The sequence below is a fragment of the Rhamphochromis sp. 'chilingali' genome, assembly GCF_963969265.1.
Source record: "Rhamphochromis sp. 'chilingali' genome assembly, chromosome: 11".
Lineage (NCBI taxonomy): Eukaryota > Metazoa > Chordata > Actinopteri > Cichliformes > Cichlidae > Rhamphochromis > Rhamphochromis sp. 'chilingali'.
Genome location: NC_137938.1, coordinates 36,334,977 through 36,351,993, shown reverse-complemented (window position 1 = coordinate 36,351,993; position 17,017 = coordinate 36,334,977). Strand labels below are relative to the sequence as shown.

The 17,017-nt window shown below is 38.1% G+C and overlaps 1 protein-coding gene across 3 annotated transcripts; it reads left to right on the top strand.

The window, feature by feature from the left end:
• Positions 1 to 6,668: 6,668 nt before the first annotated feature.
• LOC308406366 (uncharacterized protein) lies at positions 6,669 to 15,128 on the top strand. 3 transcript variants are annotated; one of them, XM_080897339.1, is made up of 8 exons: positions 6,669 to 6,766; positions 8,706 to 9,489; positions 9,638 to 9,835; positions 9,949 to 10,062; positions 10,659 to 10,715; positions 12,529 to 12,822; positions 12,943 to 13,065; positions 13,790 to 15,128. In XM_080897339.1, exons 3-8 carry the CDS (start codon positions 9,659 to 9,661, stop codon positions 13,853 to 13,855), a joined length of 831 nt encoding a protein of 276 aa, XP_080753465.1. In that variant the 5' UTR covers positions 6,669 to 6,766; positions 8,706 to 9,489; positions 9,638 to 9,658; the 3' UTR covers positions 13,856 to 15,128. The 3 variants fall into 3 exon arrangements, with proteins under 3 accessions (XP_080753465.1, XP_080753464.1, XP_080753466.1); XM_080897338.1 differs by lacking the exon at positions 8,706 to 9,489 and having other exon boundaries at positions 6,683 to 6,766; XM_080897340.1 differs by lacking the exon at positions 8,706 to 9,489 and having other exon boundaries at positions 6,749 to 6,766; positions 9,620 to 9,835.
• Positions 15,129 to 17,017: the final 1,889 nt, after the last annotated feature.

The window sequence follows — 17,017 nt, the reverse complement described above, 5'->3', positions numbered from 1 at the left end:
CAAAGAAAAATTCTACCTAAATGCTCAAATCTGCTTTAAATTTCTCAGAGATATTTTATTTAGGTTCTGATCAGCAACTGAGCAGAGTTCACTCCACTCCTGCCTGAGTGCAGGTCACGCTGTCCTTCATATCAGTGTGAAATAAAAGAACAAGAGAAGGTCGTTTTATACACATGCATAGAACAGATTGAGTGTCTGATTCAGATCTGGTGACGGGTGTTACCGTAAGCTCTTAATTTTTGGAAATCAAAGCTCTCCAGCAGAGAAGAAACGAGGTAGAAAGTAGACACTGTCATTGCTGTGTCCCTGACATGGTCCTAGTTTTACCCAGGTTACCACAACCCAGCTGAGATTCTGTAGCATAACCTGAAGCGAGATCTTCAATCGAGACAGAATGAAAATACTGATGAGGTGAACCATCTTTTTTTATAAAACAATGGCCCAACATGTATTTTCATTGTGCAACTCTCATAATTAACAGGAAATATCTGGCAGAGGATGTTGCTGCATAAATTCAAGGTATCAGCCTGAAAAGTTCAACAATAACAGAGTGTTGTGAGTTTAATCAGACTGAGTTCAAACACATTTAAGAATAATCAATATCAATCAATCAATCAATGTATTCAACTTTTTTTGAGTTGAATAAAACTGTAATATTTCTTTCCACCAGAGAGCGCTGCTGTTTTTCTTTTCAGCATCCTAAATTTAATGGGGCACTAAAATATTTTTAAAGTTATTATGTGACATTTAATACGGAGATTATAGTTTTCAAATACTGATAGTTGTCAAAAGGAATCTTGCACTTTAGCCTCTAAGCTGTCATCTAATCTCACACCAAATATGCCCATTTTATAATTAAAAGTATTGTAAAACGAATAAAAACTAGTAAAAAATAAAGACTAAATACATTATGCCATGATATTTATTATGTTTATTTTTCTTTGTGTTTAGCTGAATGTTCAGTTGAACTTGATAAAGTTTCTGTATGACTCCCACAGAGGAGGAAACTTCAGGTAACAGGTTTGGCCTGTTAAGCTCCTTCCTCACTGTGTTTCTGTTTTGTTTCTACTTTAACAGCTAAGTGTTCATATTTACTTTGGGTTACAATGCAAATCAATTAAATAGCAGGCAATCTAAATTACACACATCCCTTCTTGTTGTTCTTTATATCTAAAGGAGTCTGCACTTTGACCAATAACTGAAAATCTTAATTCTAATTTAGTAGATTTTTGTTTGTAAAGTGACGCAGCGAATCAAAATCTACACTTTATTGCCAAAAGTTGTCACGTCTGCTGTGGCAGAGGCATGGAGAGCAGATTGCAGCATGCACTGAAGATGGACTGGAACTGAGAGTGAGCCTTTATTACGGCGGAGCAGAATACAAACAAAAGCAAAAGGGGACAGAGACCAAACAAGCCAAACCTAAACTGGGAGAAACCTGAAAAAACAACAACAAAGAAAATAAAAACCTGAGACATGGGACATGCAGTTGGTAATAAGCAGATGGATCAGCGATAAACAGACGAAGACACGGGGCTTAAATACACAGAGGGATGACGAGGGAATGAGACACAGGAGGAGAGCACAGACATAATGAGACAAAGGGGAAGCAAACCTCAAAACACTGAACACAGGACACAAGATGATCAGAGTAAAACAGGAAAGGACAGAAAGTTAAAGTTTGTGCTGTGCTGACTTTCAAATTCAAATGATTATCACTGTCTTTCAGTTTCAGTCTCCAGGATCTCTATGCAAGATGTCTGCGCCCAAAGCTGCTGGGATCACTATGTTTACTTTCACCTCCAACTCCCAAAGTCCCTGCCGTCCTCTGTTCCAGATCCTCAAGAGCCCTTGCTACAGGCCATTGTTCTCCGCTGTGTCCAAGCACCTGAGGGGGCCCAGAGAGCTTCTGAGAAAACCTCAAACAGTCAAATTATTGTGTAAAATTTTTTACTTTTAAAACTTTGAGTGATTTAATGTTACGCTTTTTTGTTTTACTTTTGGTCTCTAATAGATATCACTTATATGGTCATTTCATACATACTGGCTGTAAGCACAGAAACTGCAGTCACCTGCAGGTCTTTATTCTAGCTTAAAGGGAGCTAAAATGGTTTGTTTTATACAGCAGATTAACCAAAGGACTGAATAAAGGCCAATAAGATAAACATTTTTTAGCCTGAACCATGACTCCTGCAACGCTACCCTAGTGGTGTCCCAACAAAGATGGAAGTAATAGGTCCACCTTAACAAACAGCATGGAAACATAAGAAAATAACATGCCATAAGAAGTATGCTTATGTTTGCTGTTCATTCTGTATGTTTACTAATAGTAGTGCTCATTGTACTATTATGCCATGTATGACTGTTCAATGACAATAAACAGTTATCTTACTTCCTGTTTCACAGGTTCTGCAGGTTAGGATTGGGCTGCTCAGTATTGGACTCGGCGTTATCTTTTCATGTACTAGTCTAAACTATCTTGGTTTCTCTAGCTTCCCATATTGGTCAGGAGCAATGGTAAGAAAGCTAATGTTTAATTAGTGTTTTATTTATTTCAGAAACTTTGTGTGACCATCAAACCAAACAGCATTTCCTTCCCAGACCCCTACAGCTTTTTGGGGCTGTTTTGTTAAATCACATCTGACTCCTCCTCTCATGCAGGAACATAGTACTGACAACATAAAGTGAGGACCATAAGAATGTGGACAGGCACAAAATCAGTAATGTTGCCTCTGTAATCAGTGAAGTGTAGACATTCAATTTTAACTCAAGGGCTGTAAAAATGTATTGTAATAACTTTTTAGAATTTACAGCCAGTTGTACAAATCACTCTCCATGTCTAGGTTCAGTTTGCAGTTTCAGATGTCATTAAAATCATTTAGATGTCGCTTTATCAAACAAAGGTCAACCTACCTGGCCAGTGTTTTCTTTCACATGCGAATCAGAGTCAATCACCTTTAACTGAGCTAAATCTTTTAGTTCTCAGGCAACATTAGAGACAAGTGGATAATGAGAACATGGAAGATAATGCATTTACATAGTGTTATCAACTAGTTAAAATTCATATCATTTTACTATACACACACTTAATCACACACAATTAGGGCAGCAGTTGAGGTTCACCATCTGCCTCCATCGGTACCTCCTGGGGGCCATGTTGGTGCGCAAGTTGCTGTTTACTCAGTGAAAAATAAAGGAATTACTTGTATAGAGTATTTAAACGGAAGTATGTAACTTGATTAAATATTGATTTTTGTGTGTGTGTGTTTCTAGTTCATTGTGCTTGGCATCAAAGCCCTCTTGTTTGATAAGCACCCAACTGGGGTGAGTAATTCAGCTTTATTATATATACATATACTGAGCAAGCATAACATTTGTGTTTACAAAAGGTGACAGAAAGGTGTCAGAATGCACAGTGCATCACTGTTTGTTGCATATGGAGCTGCATGGCTGCACAGGTGGTCTGGTATGATGAATCTTTTTTCTTTTTTTTTTACATCACATGGATGGCTGGGTGTGTGTGCTTACCTGGGGAACGCGTAGCACCAGGATTCACTATGGGAAGAAAGCAATGCTGGGGATGCAGTGTGATGCTTTGGCCATTGTTCTGTGTTGGGTCTTGCCATGCATGTGGATGATACTTTGACACAGACCACTTAACTAAGCATTCTTTCAGACCATGTACATGCTTTCATGGAGATGGTGCTCCCTGGTGGTTGTGGCCACTTTCAGCAGAATAAAGCACCCTGCCACAAAGGAAAAATGGTTGAGAGATGGTTTGGGGAGCACAAATGAGTTTGAGGTGTTGGCTTGGTCTCCAAATTCCCCAGATCTCAATCCAGTCGAGCGTCTGTGGGATTTGCTGGCCAAACAATTCCGATCTATGGAAGCCGCACCTCACAACTTACAGGACCTTAAGGGACCTGTGGCTAAAATGATGGTGCAAATATTACACCATCATCTTTTCTACATGATACATGTAGCAGTAGATATCTCCAAATATGCACCCACATTGTGTTGAACAGCGTTGAAGAAATTTCCTCCAGTGAACAGGAGTCACACAGTGACTTCCACTGTGGAGACAAACTGTTAAAGTTGAAGCATTTGTTGGCTTTTTAAGTTGTCTGAGTGTTAAATGCATATTTTGTTGTGCATAAAGTGACACAAGTCTTGTATTTTAGGTCATACTCAACATGATTTTGTATCTCATTTTTGTTTTTGTTTCTAATGTCTCTGTAAAGCACTTTGAATCACCTTGTTGTTTAATTGTGCTATACAAATAAACTTGCCTTGCCTTGCCTAGTTCACTGAGTTTTGAATGAATATGGACAGTGGACAACAAACAGTGACGTGTGTATCTCTACATGAAGTCTGTGTGGTCACTGCTCTTTGAGATTTGAGTGTGTCAGCACCTTGTCAGGAACTTAGCGCACATTATTTTTCTCTTTTAGAGCACTGATGACCCAGAGCTCCACAGACCAGTGCTGATAGAAGTATCTGCGCTGCCTGTGGTCTGAACATCTTGACTCTGTGTAATGTCACATCAGCGATCAACAAAAATTGTGACTGTACGGCCTCCAACTTCTGAGAGTTTTCTAAATGTTCCTAAAAATAATCATATTTAATTTTTTTAAAGAAGTCCCCTGTAACTGTTATATAATTCATTTTGCTTGTATTTTTGAAATTTTATTTTTAGAGAATTTTATATTAAACTTCAACATTAAGCTTTTTGTGTGAAAACAGGAACATGTCTGAAGATTACCGTTACTAACATTTTTAGGTGTCATGGTGTAGAATATCTGAATTATAGCACTGTGTATATTTACTCTGTTACTGACGAACTTAGACTTAGTTACTTTTTATTGTAATCAATTACTCGACCCGTTCAGTAAAGACATAAACACACAACAATGTTTGCCTGAGAATGTGAGATCAAACCTTTGCGACACTGTTGCTGTGACACAATTTGTCCACCAGGGAGCACTGTTCTCTTGTCACAATTGTAATGAGGTTGGAGGTTGAAGGCACACGGAGAGAGTTAAGGGGAGCGACCGCAGCAGCGGCGGAGCAGGTCCGGAGGCTGAACTGCTCTCCCAGCTGTCCAGAACTTTGTTTTTAATGGATTCTTGTGCTCCAGTTTGTTTTCCTCTTTTTTTGGGTTCATCTGCTAACCTCCCCTCTGTCTCCATGGTTCATGTTTTCAGATATTTCCAGGTTTCATTGTTTTAGTTTCTCAGTGTTTAGGGTTTTCTTAGTTCTCGTCCTGTTTGTGTTTTCGTTTATTTTATGTATTTTTTTTGGCCACAATAAAGGCTCACTTTTTGTCAAGTTCAGTCCTGCCTCTCGTGTGTCTGCTTCTTAGTCCACACTTCAACACACTGGCTACCCAGCCATGACAACAGCCGAGTTGTGGTCAGCTGTCCAGCACATCAAGTAATCCATATTACAGCATGAGTAGCACTCAGTTAGGTGAAGTGAAAAAACTTCAAACTTGCTGGGACCTGCCCTCATGTGGACCAGCACAGGAAAGGAACTGATTGTTTTATTTTTGGCAATTTTTGCACATTACACTTTATGTAGTCCCGTGTTGACTGTCTGTTATATGTGATTTGTAGCACCGTGGTCTTGGAGGAGCGTTGTTTTGTTTCACAACGTACTGTATCACTTTACATGGCTGCAGTGACGATAAAAACACTTGACTTGACTTAAAGATGAAGATAGAGCTCAATATCAGCTGACATTCATAATGAAAACATCAATGAAGACAAAGGATGCTGGTTGTGGTTTGGAAGTTTTTCAGTATCTTTTCTGCAAAGCACTGCTGGAGGAAGTCACTGCACAGCCTGTGGCATAAACGTCTTGACTCTGTGTACTGAAATATCAGCGATTTACATTCTTACATTCTGACTGTACAGCCTCCAGCACTTCAACTGCAATCATCTGTAACTCTTACATAATTCATTAATGCTTGGATTTTTTTCCAGTGAACTTTATAGAAAACTTTAAAAGATATCTGCTGGGTATCTAATGAATAGTTGATATCTGGAAGTGCAGAGTCAAAGAGTTCCTTTACTTTGACCAGCCTGGGCTGAACAAAGAGAAACAACGTGGCGTGTTCAAGAAAGCATTAAAAATACAAATGTTTCATTATTTGAGTCAGATTGTGTTTGTGTATGAACGTAAATCAAATCAACATCAAAAGATTTGTTTGTGTTGTCTGTGGAGAAGTGGACACGGCTCATAAGCTTTTACTTATAATTGTACAATAAAGGTACAGTAAGAGTGTTGCTGTGACAACCATAGAGCGCAGTCTTATTTCTTTCCTGGTTTATTTTTTTTCCAAACTGTGCAGCAAACACACCAAGTTTGTTAACAGGTGATTCTTTTAGTCATGTTTGACTGATTGCCCTAATTAATTAATTGTTATTAAATCTTTACCATAAAATTACAGTTTTAAACTAGTCAAGTTTGTTATTTGGTGAATGTCTGAAGTTTAAGTTTGGCATGTTTGCTGAACATATTTGATTCTTGAAATGAACTGACGTAAACTTGTGGCTCCTCCGATGTCACCGCTACCTTTTCTGCAGGTTTAATCTTATACATCTTTTTTTTTTTTTTTTTAAATATACGGAGAGCATAAAGAGGAGGTGCTATTGGTAGCGGTGTTGCCCAGTTCCTGGTTTCCTCTTTCCAGTGTACCGCTTACTCGATCAGACTCGTTTATTTTTCATAGGCAGTTGTTTAAGTTTTTGTTCTTCACTAACAGGTAAGTCTTGTAGTCATGTTTGATTCAGTAAAAGATAAAAGTCCAAATTTTGTCTTACTTTACTCGCATTTCGCAGAATGTGTATTTGGTAATATTTTGACTTGAATTATTTTGGATGAGGATAAAGTGTAAGATAATGCTGATTTTCAGTTTTTACTTTACAATTCGGTTTAGTGTAATATTTACCGTTAAGTAGTGTTTTCTTGCCTTATTTAATTTTTTACATATGGTTCTGTTAATACATGTTAATTGCGCACAGGGCGACGGCATTGTGGAGTGTAGTAATGGAGGGTTAAACTGCTTCGGAGTCAGTTTTCTCACCGTGTTTGGGAGTGTACAGGGACATTCAGGGTGATTACGGTGAATTCCAGACTTTGGAAATAAATGTTTGCATGCTTGTTTTCAACTAGCGGACTTTGTGGATTATTTTTCAACTGCCCAAGAACACGTGTACGGTCTGACTAGCAGCGGGTGCTTCCGCGGTAATATTCAGCTTGTAATTCAGACTAATTAAGAGTTGTGTCTTTATGTAAAAAATTGTTGATTAAGCTAATCGTTTTTCATCGATCTCCATGTTGTAAGTTTAAACAACATCAGAAAAGACACAGGTTGAAACTAATTTTATGATTTCTGGGTAACAAAAATACAACTTCTAAAGTTAATATTAGTCTAATCATTAATATAAAATATAGTACATGTATTTATCCATTGGTACAGGTGTTCCAGGTTATGGATGTAAAACAACACAAAAGAGGCAACTGGCCAATTTTAACATTACTTCCTTGTTCCTGAACAAGAGCGTGCAGTAAATAAAGCTGGGGGATGGTGCTGACTTCACTGGAGTTTTTAAAATGTGTTACATTAAATAGAAAGTTTCTATTATCTAGCTTTGCTGATATAAATGTGGTGAAAATTATTGAGAGAGAGAGAGAGAGAGAAAGAGATTTTAATTTAAAAACTGAAGGAGCAAGGAGAAACAATTCAGCAAAAATGAATGATTAAATAAATAATCATGACAACTTTATGTGAGGCAGAGGCAGGAAGTGGACTCAAACTCATGACTCAAACACGAAAAAGTAACTTAGGTCGGCAGGTTTATTGGTGGGGAAACTCCTTCATAAAAATAAACTCGCAGAAAAACAAACCAAAAAACCTTGAGAATAAATAAGAACAGAACACTGGAAACTAAAATTAAATCTCCAGGAAACTAGAAACATAGGACTGAAACCGGAAACACGGAGAGACTTGCACACACAAGGAGGTACAACAGGACAAAAGGCAAAGGAAAACACAGGGTTTAAATATACAAGGGAATAATGAGGGAATGGGGAACCAGAAGGAAGCACATCTGGGATTAATTAGACATAACAAGACAAGGGGAAACAAAACTAGCCAATTGCAGTTTTCAAGAATGGCCACTACTAAGTTTTAATATTACTCTTATTATTTTGTGACCCAGAAAGAGTAAACGTTTAACATATTTTCAGGCGAGGATGTAGCTGTGTGAACTTCAAATATCTGCTCGATTTATCAAGACATCACATATTTGCACAAGTGCTTCGACGTTTTCGGAGACATCTGTTACCCACCAGCTCGATAGCTAGTCGGGAGCTCGAGGGTCACTAGAGCCGCCGAGAACGGCACAACTCCCGGCACATCATTTTCACATCACCGCAGTCTTTCGCTACTCAGGTTAAACATAATATATAAGTCACTTAGACAACCTAAAAATGTAATTTTTTGGCTTTTTTCAGTGTTTTATTTGTTCGTGAGTAAATCGGTTTGGCTGAGATTAAGGTTATTAGATTAGATAAAATAAAACTTTATTAATCCCCCTCCTCCTTGGTTTTCACACAGCTGACTAAACGTCAAACAGAAAACTGATAAACAGAAGTGTGAGATGGTCGGGAATTTACACCAGTGTCCTGTTATATTTTAGATAGCAAGAAGCAGACGGCCGAGTTTATTAAACTCCACCGAGACAGCGGTGACGTAAATCTGAAGGCTAGACGGTCCAATTTCACAGCCGTTTACTTCCGGCCTACCCGACTTTCTGAGGACCCGGCCCACGAAGACCGCGAAGGACGGGTCCTCAGGAGGATGCAGCCCATGAATTTGGACACCCCTCTAGACACACTAACATTGGACATGGGACTGTCAAAGTAAAACAGGAAATAAAATGAACATCGAACCAGGACCACAAGACACAACACAAGGAACACAAGGGAGGCACAGAGACAAAACCTAAAGGCTGGAAAATCACAGCGGTGCTAAAGAATAAATAAGGAAAAATAAATACAAAAAAAACAAACAAAACTAATCATGAAAATCCCACATAAACTGAGAACATTGAATAAACAAAAACCAAGTCACCCGACTACGGACCATCACACTTTTACTATGAATCTGATTGTCATTATTATGCCAGAAATTATCTATAGAGACCAAACCCATTTTTGTAGCACACGACAAACTTTTTTCTGCTGTGAAGTGAAAATTTTAACATAGAAGTTTATGACACGTGACCTGCTGTTGTAGCCGACACAGTAAAGTGACTGGGCACATCACTGCGGGATTCCATTTTCAGCACCTGGAGGTTGCCTATATATGTAAAACATTCTTGTAAACTAGTATCAGCACAGTGTTATCCATATGAAGAACCAGTGTCACCTGTTAAAGCCAACTTGAGAGCGTCCAGTGATGTGACAGCCTCCCAGCATCAAGTCGGTTTAATTAATTAAAAGATTACTTTTAAAATTCTGTTTAAAGCTCCTTTGGTGGAAAGTGAAGGGAAGTGAGGTGTTTGGGTCAAATTGTTTTTCCACTAAGACTTTAATCTGATTCTTATTTCAGTTTTTTCTTGTCTCTCAGTCTCCAGGATCTCAAGACAGGATGTCAGTGATTGTGTCCAAGGCTGATGGGGTCACTGTACTCACTCTGACCACTGACCCCCAAAGTCCTTGGCCTCCTCTGTGCCAGATCTTCAAGAACCTTTGCTACAGTCCAGTGTGCTGCACTGTGTCTCAGCACCTGAGAAGTCTCAACAGAGCTTCTCAGACAGTGCTGGGGGTGAGCTACAACCATCTACACATCACATTTTATATTATGCCTATTTTTTAATTTGTAGTTTTTTCTTAAACTGCACAATGTTCACTGTTCATACTGTACTTCATTTTTCGCAGACTCTGCAGATAATGATCGGGCTTCTCAACATTGGATTGGGATCTATACTCTATAGCACTTGGACCTCCTTTTACTTAAACTACTTAGGCTTTCCATTTTGGTTGGGTGCATTGGTAAGGAAATAATCATGGGTATATGTATATATTAAAAAAAAAATCTGAAGACAAAAAAAAAAGTGTCAGTACTCTGTTTGTGGATGATCGAAACTCTTAGATTGATCTTCAAGTTCCAGCTAGGATGATTTTTGAACCTCTTTATTTGCTCACTCATTGGTTACTTTTAGGCATTGAATAGACTTGGAAAGCTTTAAGAGAAGATCATTTTGGGGTTCAAACATATCTTTCCACAGTGTTAAATATGTGACAGAAAGGTTAAATGCCAAGTTATGTCCAAGTAATATCTACATGTGATGACACCAGTGCACATTTACAAACACCGATTCATAGTTTTGCTAGGTTACATTAAAAAATTAGCTATAGTTCAAAATAGCAGTTTACACAAACAAACTATACAATTGTTCTCTCATGATGAAAGGTTTTATTTACAACTTGGAAAGAAAAGCATCTGGACTTCTTTAGGTTGCTTGAAGACGTTTCACCTCTCATCCGAGAAGTTTCTTCAGTTCCGGAACTGAAGAAACTTCTCTCCTGTTCTTAAGATGGACATGAACTTTTTATTTATGTATTTATTTATTTTGTCTTTTGTCTAGTTCATCATGTTCGGCATTGTGTGCGTTTTGTCTGAGAAGTATCCAAGTCCATGTTTGGTGAGTATTTCAGCTGTAAAACATTTTCATATGATCTCTAAAGGACTTTTTGATGTCATGTGACATCACTAATGTCACATAACTTTGCCGACATGTGGCCAGCAGTAATGTTTTAATGTTCTTCGTTATTAAACATTCGCACATAAATAAGTAACATAATATGCAGTACTTACTTTTAAAAGTTTACTCTTCGGCCGCCCCTTTTCCGCCGTTTTTTTTTCCGGCAAAATTATCCACACCCACCGACGCGCTAAGCATTCTGGGATATGTTGGGCCACGAAGTCTACACCGCCACATCCTTAAAATTCAGTGAAATGAAGGACGCATTTGAGGGCCGCATTTCAAGCAGCCTTCGAATTGGGACAGCCTTTGCTGTAATTGGCCTTAAAATGCGGCCTTTAAGGCTGCAGACCCTGAATTGGGATACAGCCAGAGACTAAATACACATAAGGGATGATCAAGGGAAGTGGCCACACATGGGAGCACAGCTGACACACATGAACCTAAAGACAGAACAGGGGAAGTGAAACTAAATACACTGACATTGGACACAGACTTCCAAAGTAAAATAGGAAACATAACAGATGCGGACTTGACTAGGGAATACAGCAGACCATAGAACACAGGAACCAAAAGACTAGAAAAGATAAACTATGACAAAATCAAAATTCAATAATGATACAAAACTCAAAACACTGGGTCACCGAACCAGGACCATGACACCAGGTCTTAGGGTAGAGGCCTTAAAAAGTGCAATCCAATTACATGACAAAAACATTTATCCAGATTAGGGCTGCCATGATTAGTCGAGTTGTCATGATTACGTCAACTAATTTAATAGTGGGCACGTCGTTTGAAACTTTGTAAGATCCTGAAAGACGTAGGAATAAGTAGTAGGATTTAAGAGTGTAATAATGGACTGGAACAGAAGATGGCAGCACTGTATGTACAAGGATGCCAGCTGCCATTAAATGCCAAAGAAGAAGAACAAGAAGAAGTAGCTGTGTCCAAATTTAGGGGCCACATCCTTCAGAGGCTGCATTTGTAGGCCGATTACGTTACAGCGATGCAACAAAAACTGTCCAAATTCAAAGACTCCTCCAAATGCGTCCTCCTTTTCCCCAGATTTGAAGGATGGGTCGGGTGTATCCTTCGTGGCCCAACCTATCCCAGGATTCATAGCACTTAGTTTTAAACTTTTAAGACATATATTACCACCAGCTTGACAGCTAGCCGGGGGTTAGGGTTAGCCGGCGAGAACAGCGAACTCCTGGCACATCATTTTAAACCCACCCATGGTCTTTCGCTAAACATGATATACAAATCATTTAGATAACTTAAAAATATTATTGTTTGTTTTTTGCGCCTTGAGGCGACTTTTGTTGTGATTTGGCGCTATATAAATAAAATTGAATTGAATTGAACTGAACTGAATTTTTTCAGTGTTTTGTTTGTTCCTGAATAGATCGGTTTGGCTAAGATTAAAGTTAGCCAAAGTTAACCCCCACCCCCACAAAACTAAAAATACAAAATTCCATTCACAGACAGAATCAGATACTTCATTAATCTGAAGTGAGGAATAACATTAACAAACTAAAAACAGAAACCCAAACTTAACATGAAAATAACAACCATCATATCGTAAAGCAGCAACTAGACAGAAACCAACGTTTAGATTAATGAAGAATCCAGGCATGACTATGAAAACATGCGTACTCACAGAGGCTATGATACTTTAGTCTAAGAATGCACTAAGTGTAATTTATGGTTTGGATATTTTCTTGTACATTAACTGGTCATTTTTGTTTTTCAGGTCATCCTTACTGTGATTCTGAATCTGGCTGGAGTTGCTTTTGCCATTACAGCCATTGCACTGTACAGCATTAATTTAGGAAACATTCGTTCTTGGTGGAACTGTTATGAATACTACAATGGCTACAATGGCTACAATGGCTACAATGGCTACAATGGTTACAATGGTTACAATGGCTACAATGGTTACAATGGCTACAATGGTTACGGGTATGGCAGGGAAACAATAAGGTCTCCATCTTTGGAGGAAAAACTCCTTCAGGAGAAATGCTTGGAGGGCCAAGCAGTGCTGGTGGTAAGTTAGGGAGAGCAGAAAGAAAAATAGCACATATACACTATATGATACTATCTTATATACTGCAGTATATATCATTTTGAGACTTTAGATGAAGCACTGTTGTTTGTATCCCATCAGATGCTCCTGAGAAGCATCAGTGCTGTGATGATCACCTTGTCTGTTCTGGAGCTCTGTGTTGTGATAAGCTCTGCTGTCCTGGGAATCAAGGCTCTGAGTAACAAAGAAAAAGGACAAAACAAGGTAGATAATGGACAACAAAAAGGTTCAAACACATTCTGATAAACATGTTAAATAGTAGAAGATGTTGGCTGAACACATGAAGTGTTCTTGCAGGAATTCTGTTTGTTTTGTCTGAATATCAGTGAAACCAGGTAACAGTGAGTCTGTGCAGTGTTCTCATGCTCTCTACCAGTTTGAGTGAGTCAGTTAAAGTTTATATCTGATGTACAGACAGAGAGCAGAATGACAACATAAAACAAAACAACAGCCCATCATGACTTTAAGACATGAAGCTCAGTCAGTCCAGAATATTTGTGGAACTTCAAACTCTTTGTAGAAACGGGCTCCCACGTGGACCGGCCCAGGACAGCAAGTCCAGAGTTCAGGCTGCAGATTTTAGGGAGAGACTGTGTGAATCAGAGCTTCATGGTGGAACTGCTGCAGAGAGAGAGAGAGAGCCATGAGGAAGAAGAGCTGTTGGGACTAATAAAAAAATAGACCAGAGGAAGTTTGAACAGCTGTGCCCAACTTTCTGTTAGTGTGGACAACAACAGCTTACCACAGTTTGTTTTAATAACAATAAAATAAATTGTAATTGCACTTTATTTTTAACGTCACCTTAAATGTTGATTCCTTTTTGTATCCCTGCATGAAATTGTCATCAAAGTGTGCGCAGTCATGGTTGTTTGTGACTGGAGGGAGTCGACACTTCATGCACTTTACAAATATTATTTTTCTCTTTTAGAGCACTGACGACCCAGAGCTCTACAAACCTCTGCTGGAGGAAGACGCTGCACAGCCTGTGGCATAAACATCTTCACTCTGTGCATGGAAAATTGATGGATATTGAATGTGGAGTACCTCAAGGATCAGTATTGGGTCCGAAAATGTTTATTATGTATATAAATGATATTTGTAATGTATCAAAGATACTAAAGTTTTATACTAAAGTAATTTTTGCAGATGATACCAATATACTTTGTTCAGGTGTGAAATTGCAACAGGTTTTGGATGTGATCGCACAGGAGTTAAAGATATTAAAGAAGTGGTTTGATAGAAACAAATTGTCATTAACATTAAATAAAACAAAATTTATTTTATTTGGAAATTATAAGAAAAAACATTAACATTGAAATTTGTGTTGATAATATATATCTAGAAAGAGTTAATACTATAAAATTTCTTGGTGTGATCATTGATCATAAGGTCTGTTGGAAATCACACATCACTGAGGGGAGAGTTAGCACGGGGCATTGCTGTCTTGGGGAAAGCAAAACAATTTCTGGATAGGAAAACATTGTATATGTTATATAGTGCTTTACTATTAGCGTACATGAGTTATTGTGTAGAGGTTTGAGGAAATACATATAGAAGTAATATTCAGACTATAATCATAATGCAGTAAAGGGTTATTAGATTGATAAATCAGGAGGGGTATAGGGCTCACACAAATGCACTCTTTATTAGGACGCAAGCTATAAAATTCCAGGATCTGGTCAAGTTCAAAACAGTGCAAATAATATATAAGGCAAGGAAAGGGATGCTCCCAATCGAAATAAGTAAATGGTTCTTAGAGAGAGAAGGGAGATATAATTTTAGAGGGAAGTGGAATTTAAAATTACAAAGAGTAAGAACAACTTTGGAAAGAATGTCTATTTCTATAGCGGGAGTTAAATTCTGGAACGAGTTAGAAGAAGAAATAAAGGTCAGTAGTGATATAAACCAGTTTAAAATAAAACTCAAAAAAGAAATTTTAAATAAGTATAAGAATGAAGAAAACGCAATTAACCCAAGAAAGCAGTCAAAGTGATGTTTGCTTTCCTTTGCAAATGAGTAAATCTAAACATAGTATTGGTTGAATATGAGAAAATATTTTTTGTGACGTCATGTTCTAAGTTGAAACCATTGTATAAGTTTTTGTTGTTCAAATTTAGATGATGAGGAAATGATTAAGATGTAAACCTAAGGGGGTAGAGCTAAATAAGTATATACTTCTGCCTACTCCTTTTCAAACAACTGCATGGAATGATATTATGAAATGTTGGTGAATGTATATGTTTGAAATAAAAATGAACTGAACTGAACTGAAATGTCAACGATTTACACACATTCTTACTAATAACTGACTGATAATATACGAATTATGACTGTGTGTTGACGCAGCGATGTATATCTTATGTTTAATTAGATCCCACCACCTGTTATGTAAAAAATGATTGACAAAGGAAAAAAATAATTGTTACAAGTCATAGTCCTGAGCTCAGATGCTGTGCAATAACCTGAAGTTTATTAAGTCAAAATAAAAACTAGTAACTCTTTTCTTTCTTTTTTACAGAAGTGTTTAAACAGGGAATGTCAGGTGGAGGTTGTTACTTTTAAATGAGGTTTGAAATTTTAAGAAACTCCAGTTTTTACTGTTCCCAGCCTGTGTTGTAAATGAGTTCTTGGTGTGTTCAATAAAACATGAAAAGTTCAGCTGTTATCTTTTTTTCTTCTTCTTCTTTTAAATTCAGATTGTTTGCCTGTAATTGTGAATCAGATCGAGACCAAAACACATTCTCATTTCTTCCAAATGCAAGGAGCCACTCCTGGTAACAGGTCTGCATTTAGTTCCTGGTTTCTGTTTTTCTAACTGCACAGCAAGCAACCAGTCTGAGTTTAGTTTAGTTTCGTTTAGAAGCTTTTTATTATAAGCTACATGCTGTGTTCTAAGTTCAAACTCATTAAAAGACTCATGGAAACATACATGAACTGCTGGAGAAAGTCACTGCACAGCTTATAGCCTAAATGTGTGGCCTCTGTCCTTTAACGTCACTGAGTTGAACAAAGTTTTCTTAGTATCAGTATTCTTGATGTGCTGCTGTTGTGGAAAATCTAACAATAACCTGCAACACACTCAGTGAGCTTGATTTGAAGTGGGTTTAATAAACACATTGCAGTGTGGAGAGAGCATCCCACTGAAACACTAGGACCATCTCTGAATTGTTGCCCTTACATCCTATATACGCAGACGCAGACACTCTTAAACAAAGAACATTCCACAGCAGATCAATTATTAGCAGATCCTTAACTGTTCAGTCTAAGAAAAGCTCCAACCAACCGTCACCTCATCTGCAACAGGATGTCCAGAGCCCTCAAGAGGAAAATGAGTCTGCTGTGAAGGTGCAATAAAACTTGGGCCCTACTTGTGATCACATTCCACATGCATACAAACTGGTGACAGGAGTGGTCTTGCTGTACTAAAGTGAAAATATGTGATTAATACATGAGAAAAGGAATCTGCCACCGCACTGCTTGAAGAGTGCATTCCTGCTGTGTCTTGTGTTTCTGACGTTTTGCATTAATTGATTCTGACACAGTCAGTTTTCCATCATTGTTGGTGTTCTTCTTTATCGCTACAGTGAGGTTTTTTGTGGGTAGTGTTTTATATTAATTATTCGTGAAGGTCACAAATATGTGTCATATATTGTGAGGTTTTTTATTAAAAATGATTTAAAATTGGAACATGTAGCACAAAATTGATGCCATCTTTAGCTGTTGCATGGTGTTATTGTTTCTAAGTATGGAGGAAAACTCAAGAATGGATTTGAATTTGTGTTTAGCTGCAAAAATAGGATTTGAGTGAGTTTGACAAAAGGCCATTACTCACGCCGGTCGCTTAGAGTACTAATCAGGTGGAACCAGATAATCTTCACATTTTCTTTTACATCACATGGATGGCCAGGTGCGTGTGCTTACCTGGGGAACATGTAGGACCAGGATGCACTATGGGAAGAAAGCAATGCTGTGGGTGTAGTGTTATGTTTTGGGCCTTGCCATCCATGTTGATGATACTTTGACACAGACCACTTACCTAAGCCCCAGACCATGTACACTCTTTCATAGAAACGGTGCTCCCTGGTGGTTGTGGCCACTTTTAGCAGAATAAAGCACCCTGCCACAAAGCAGAAATGGTTGAGGGATGGTTTGCCAC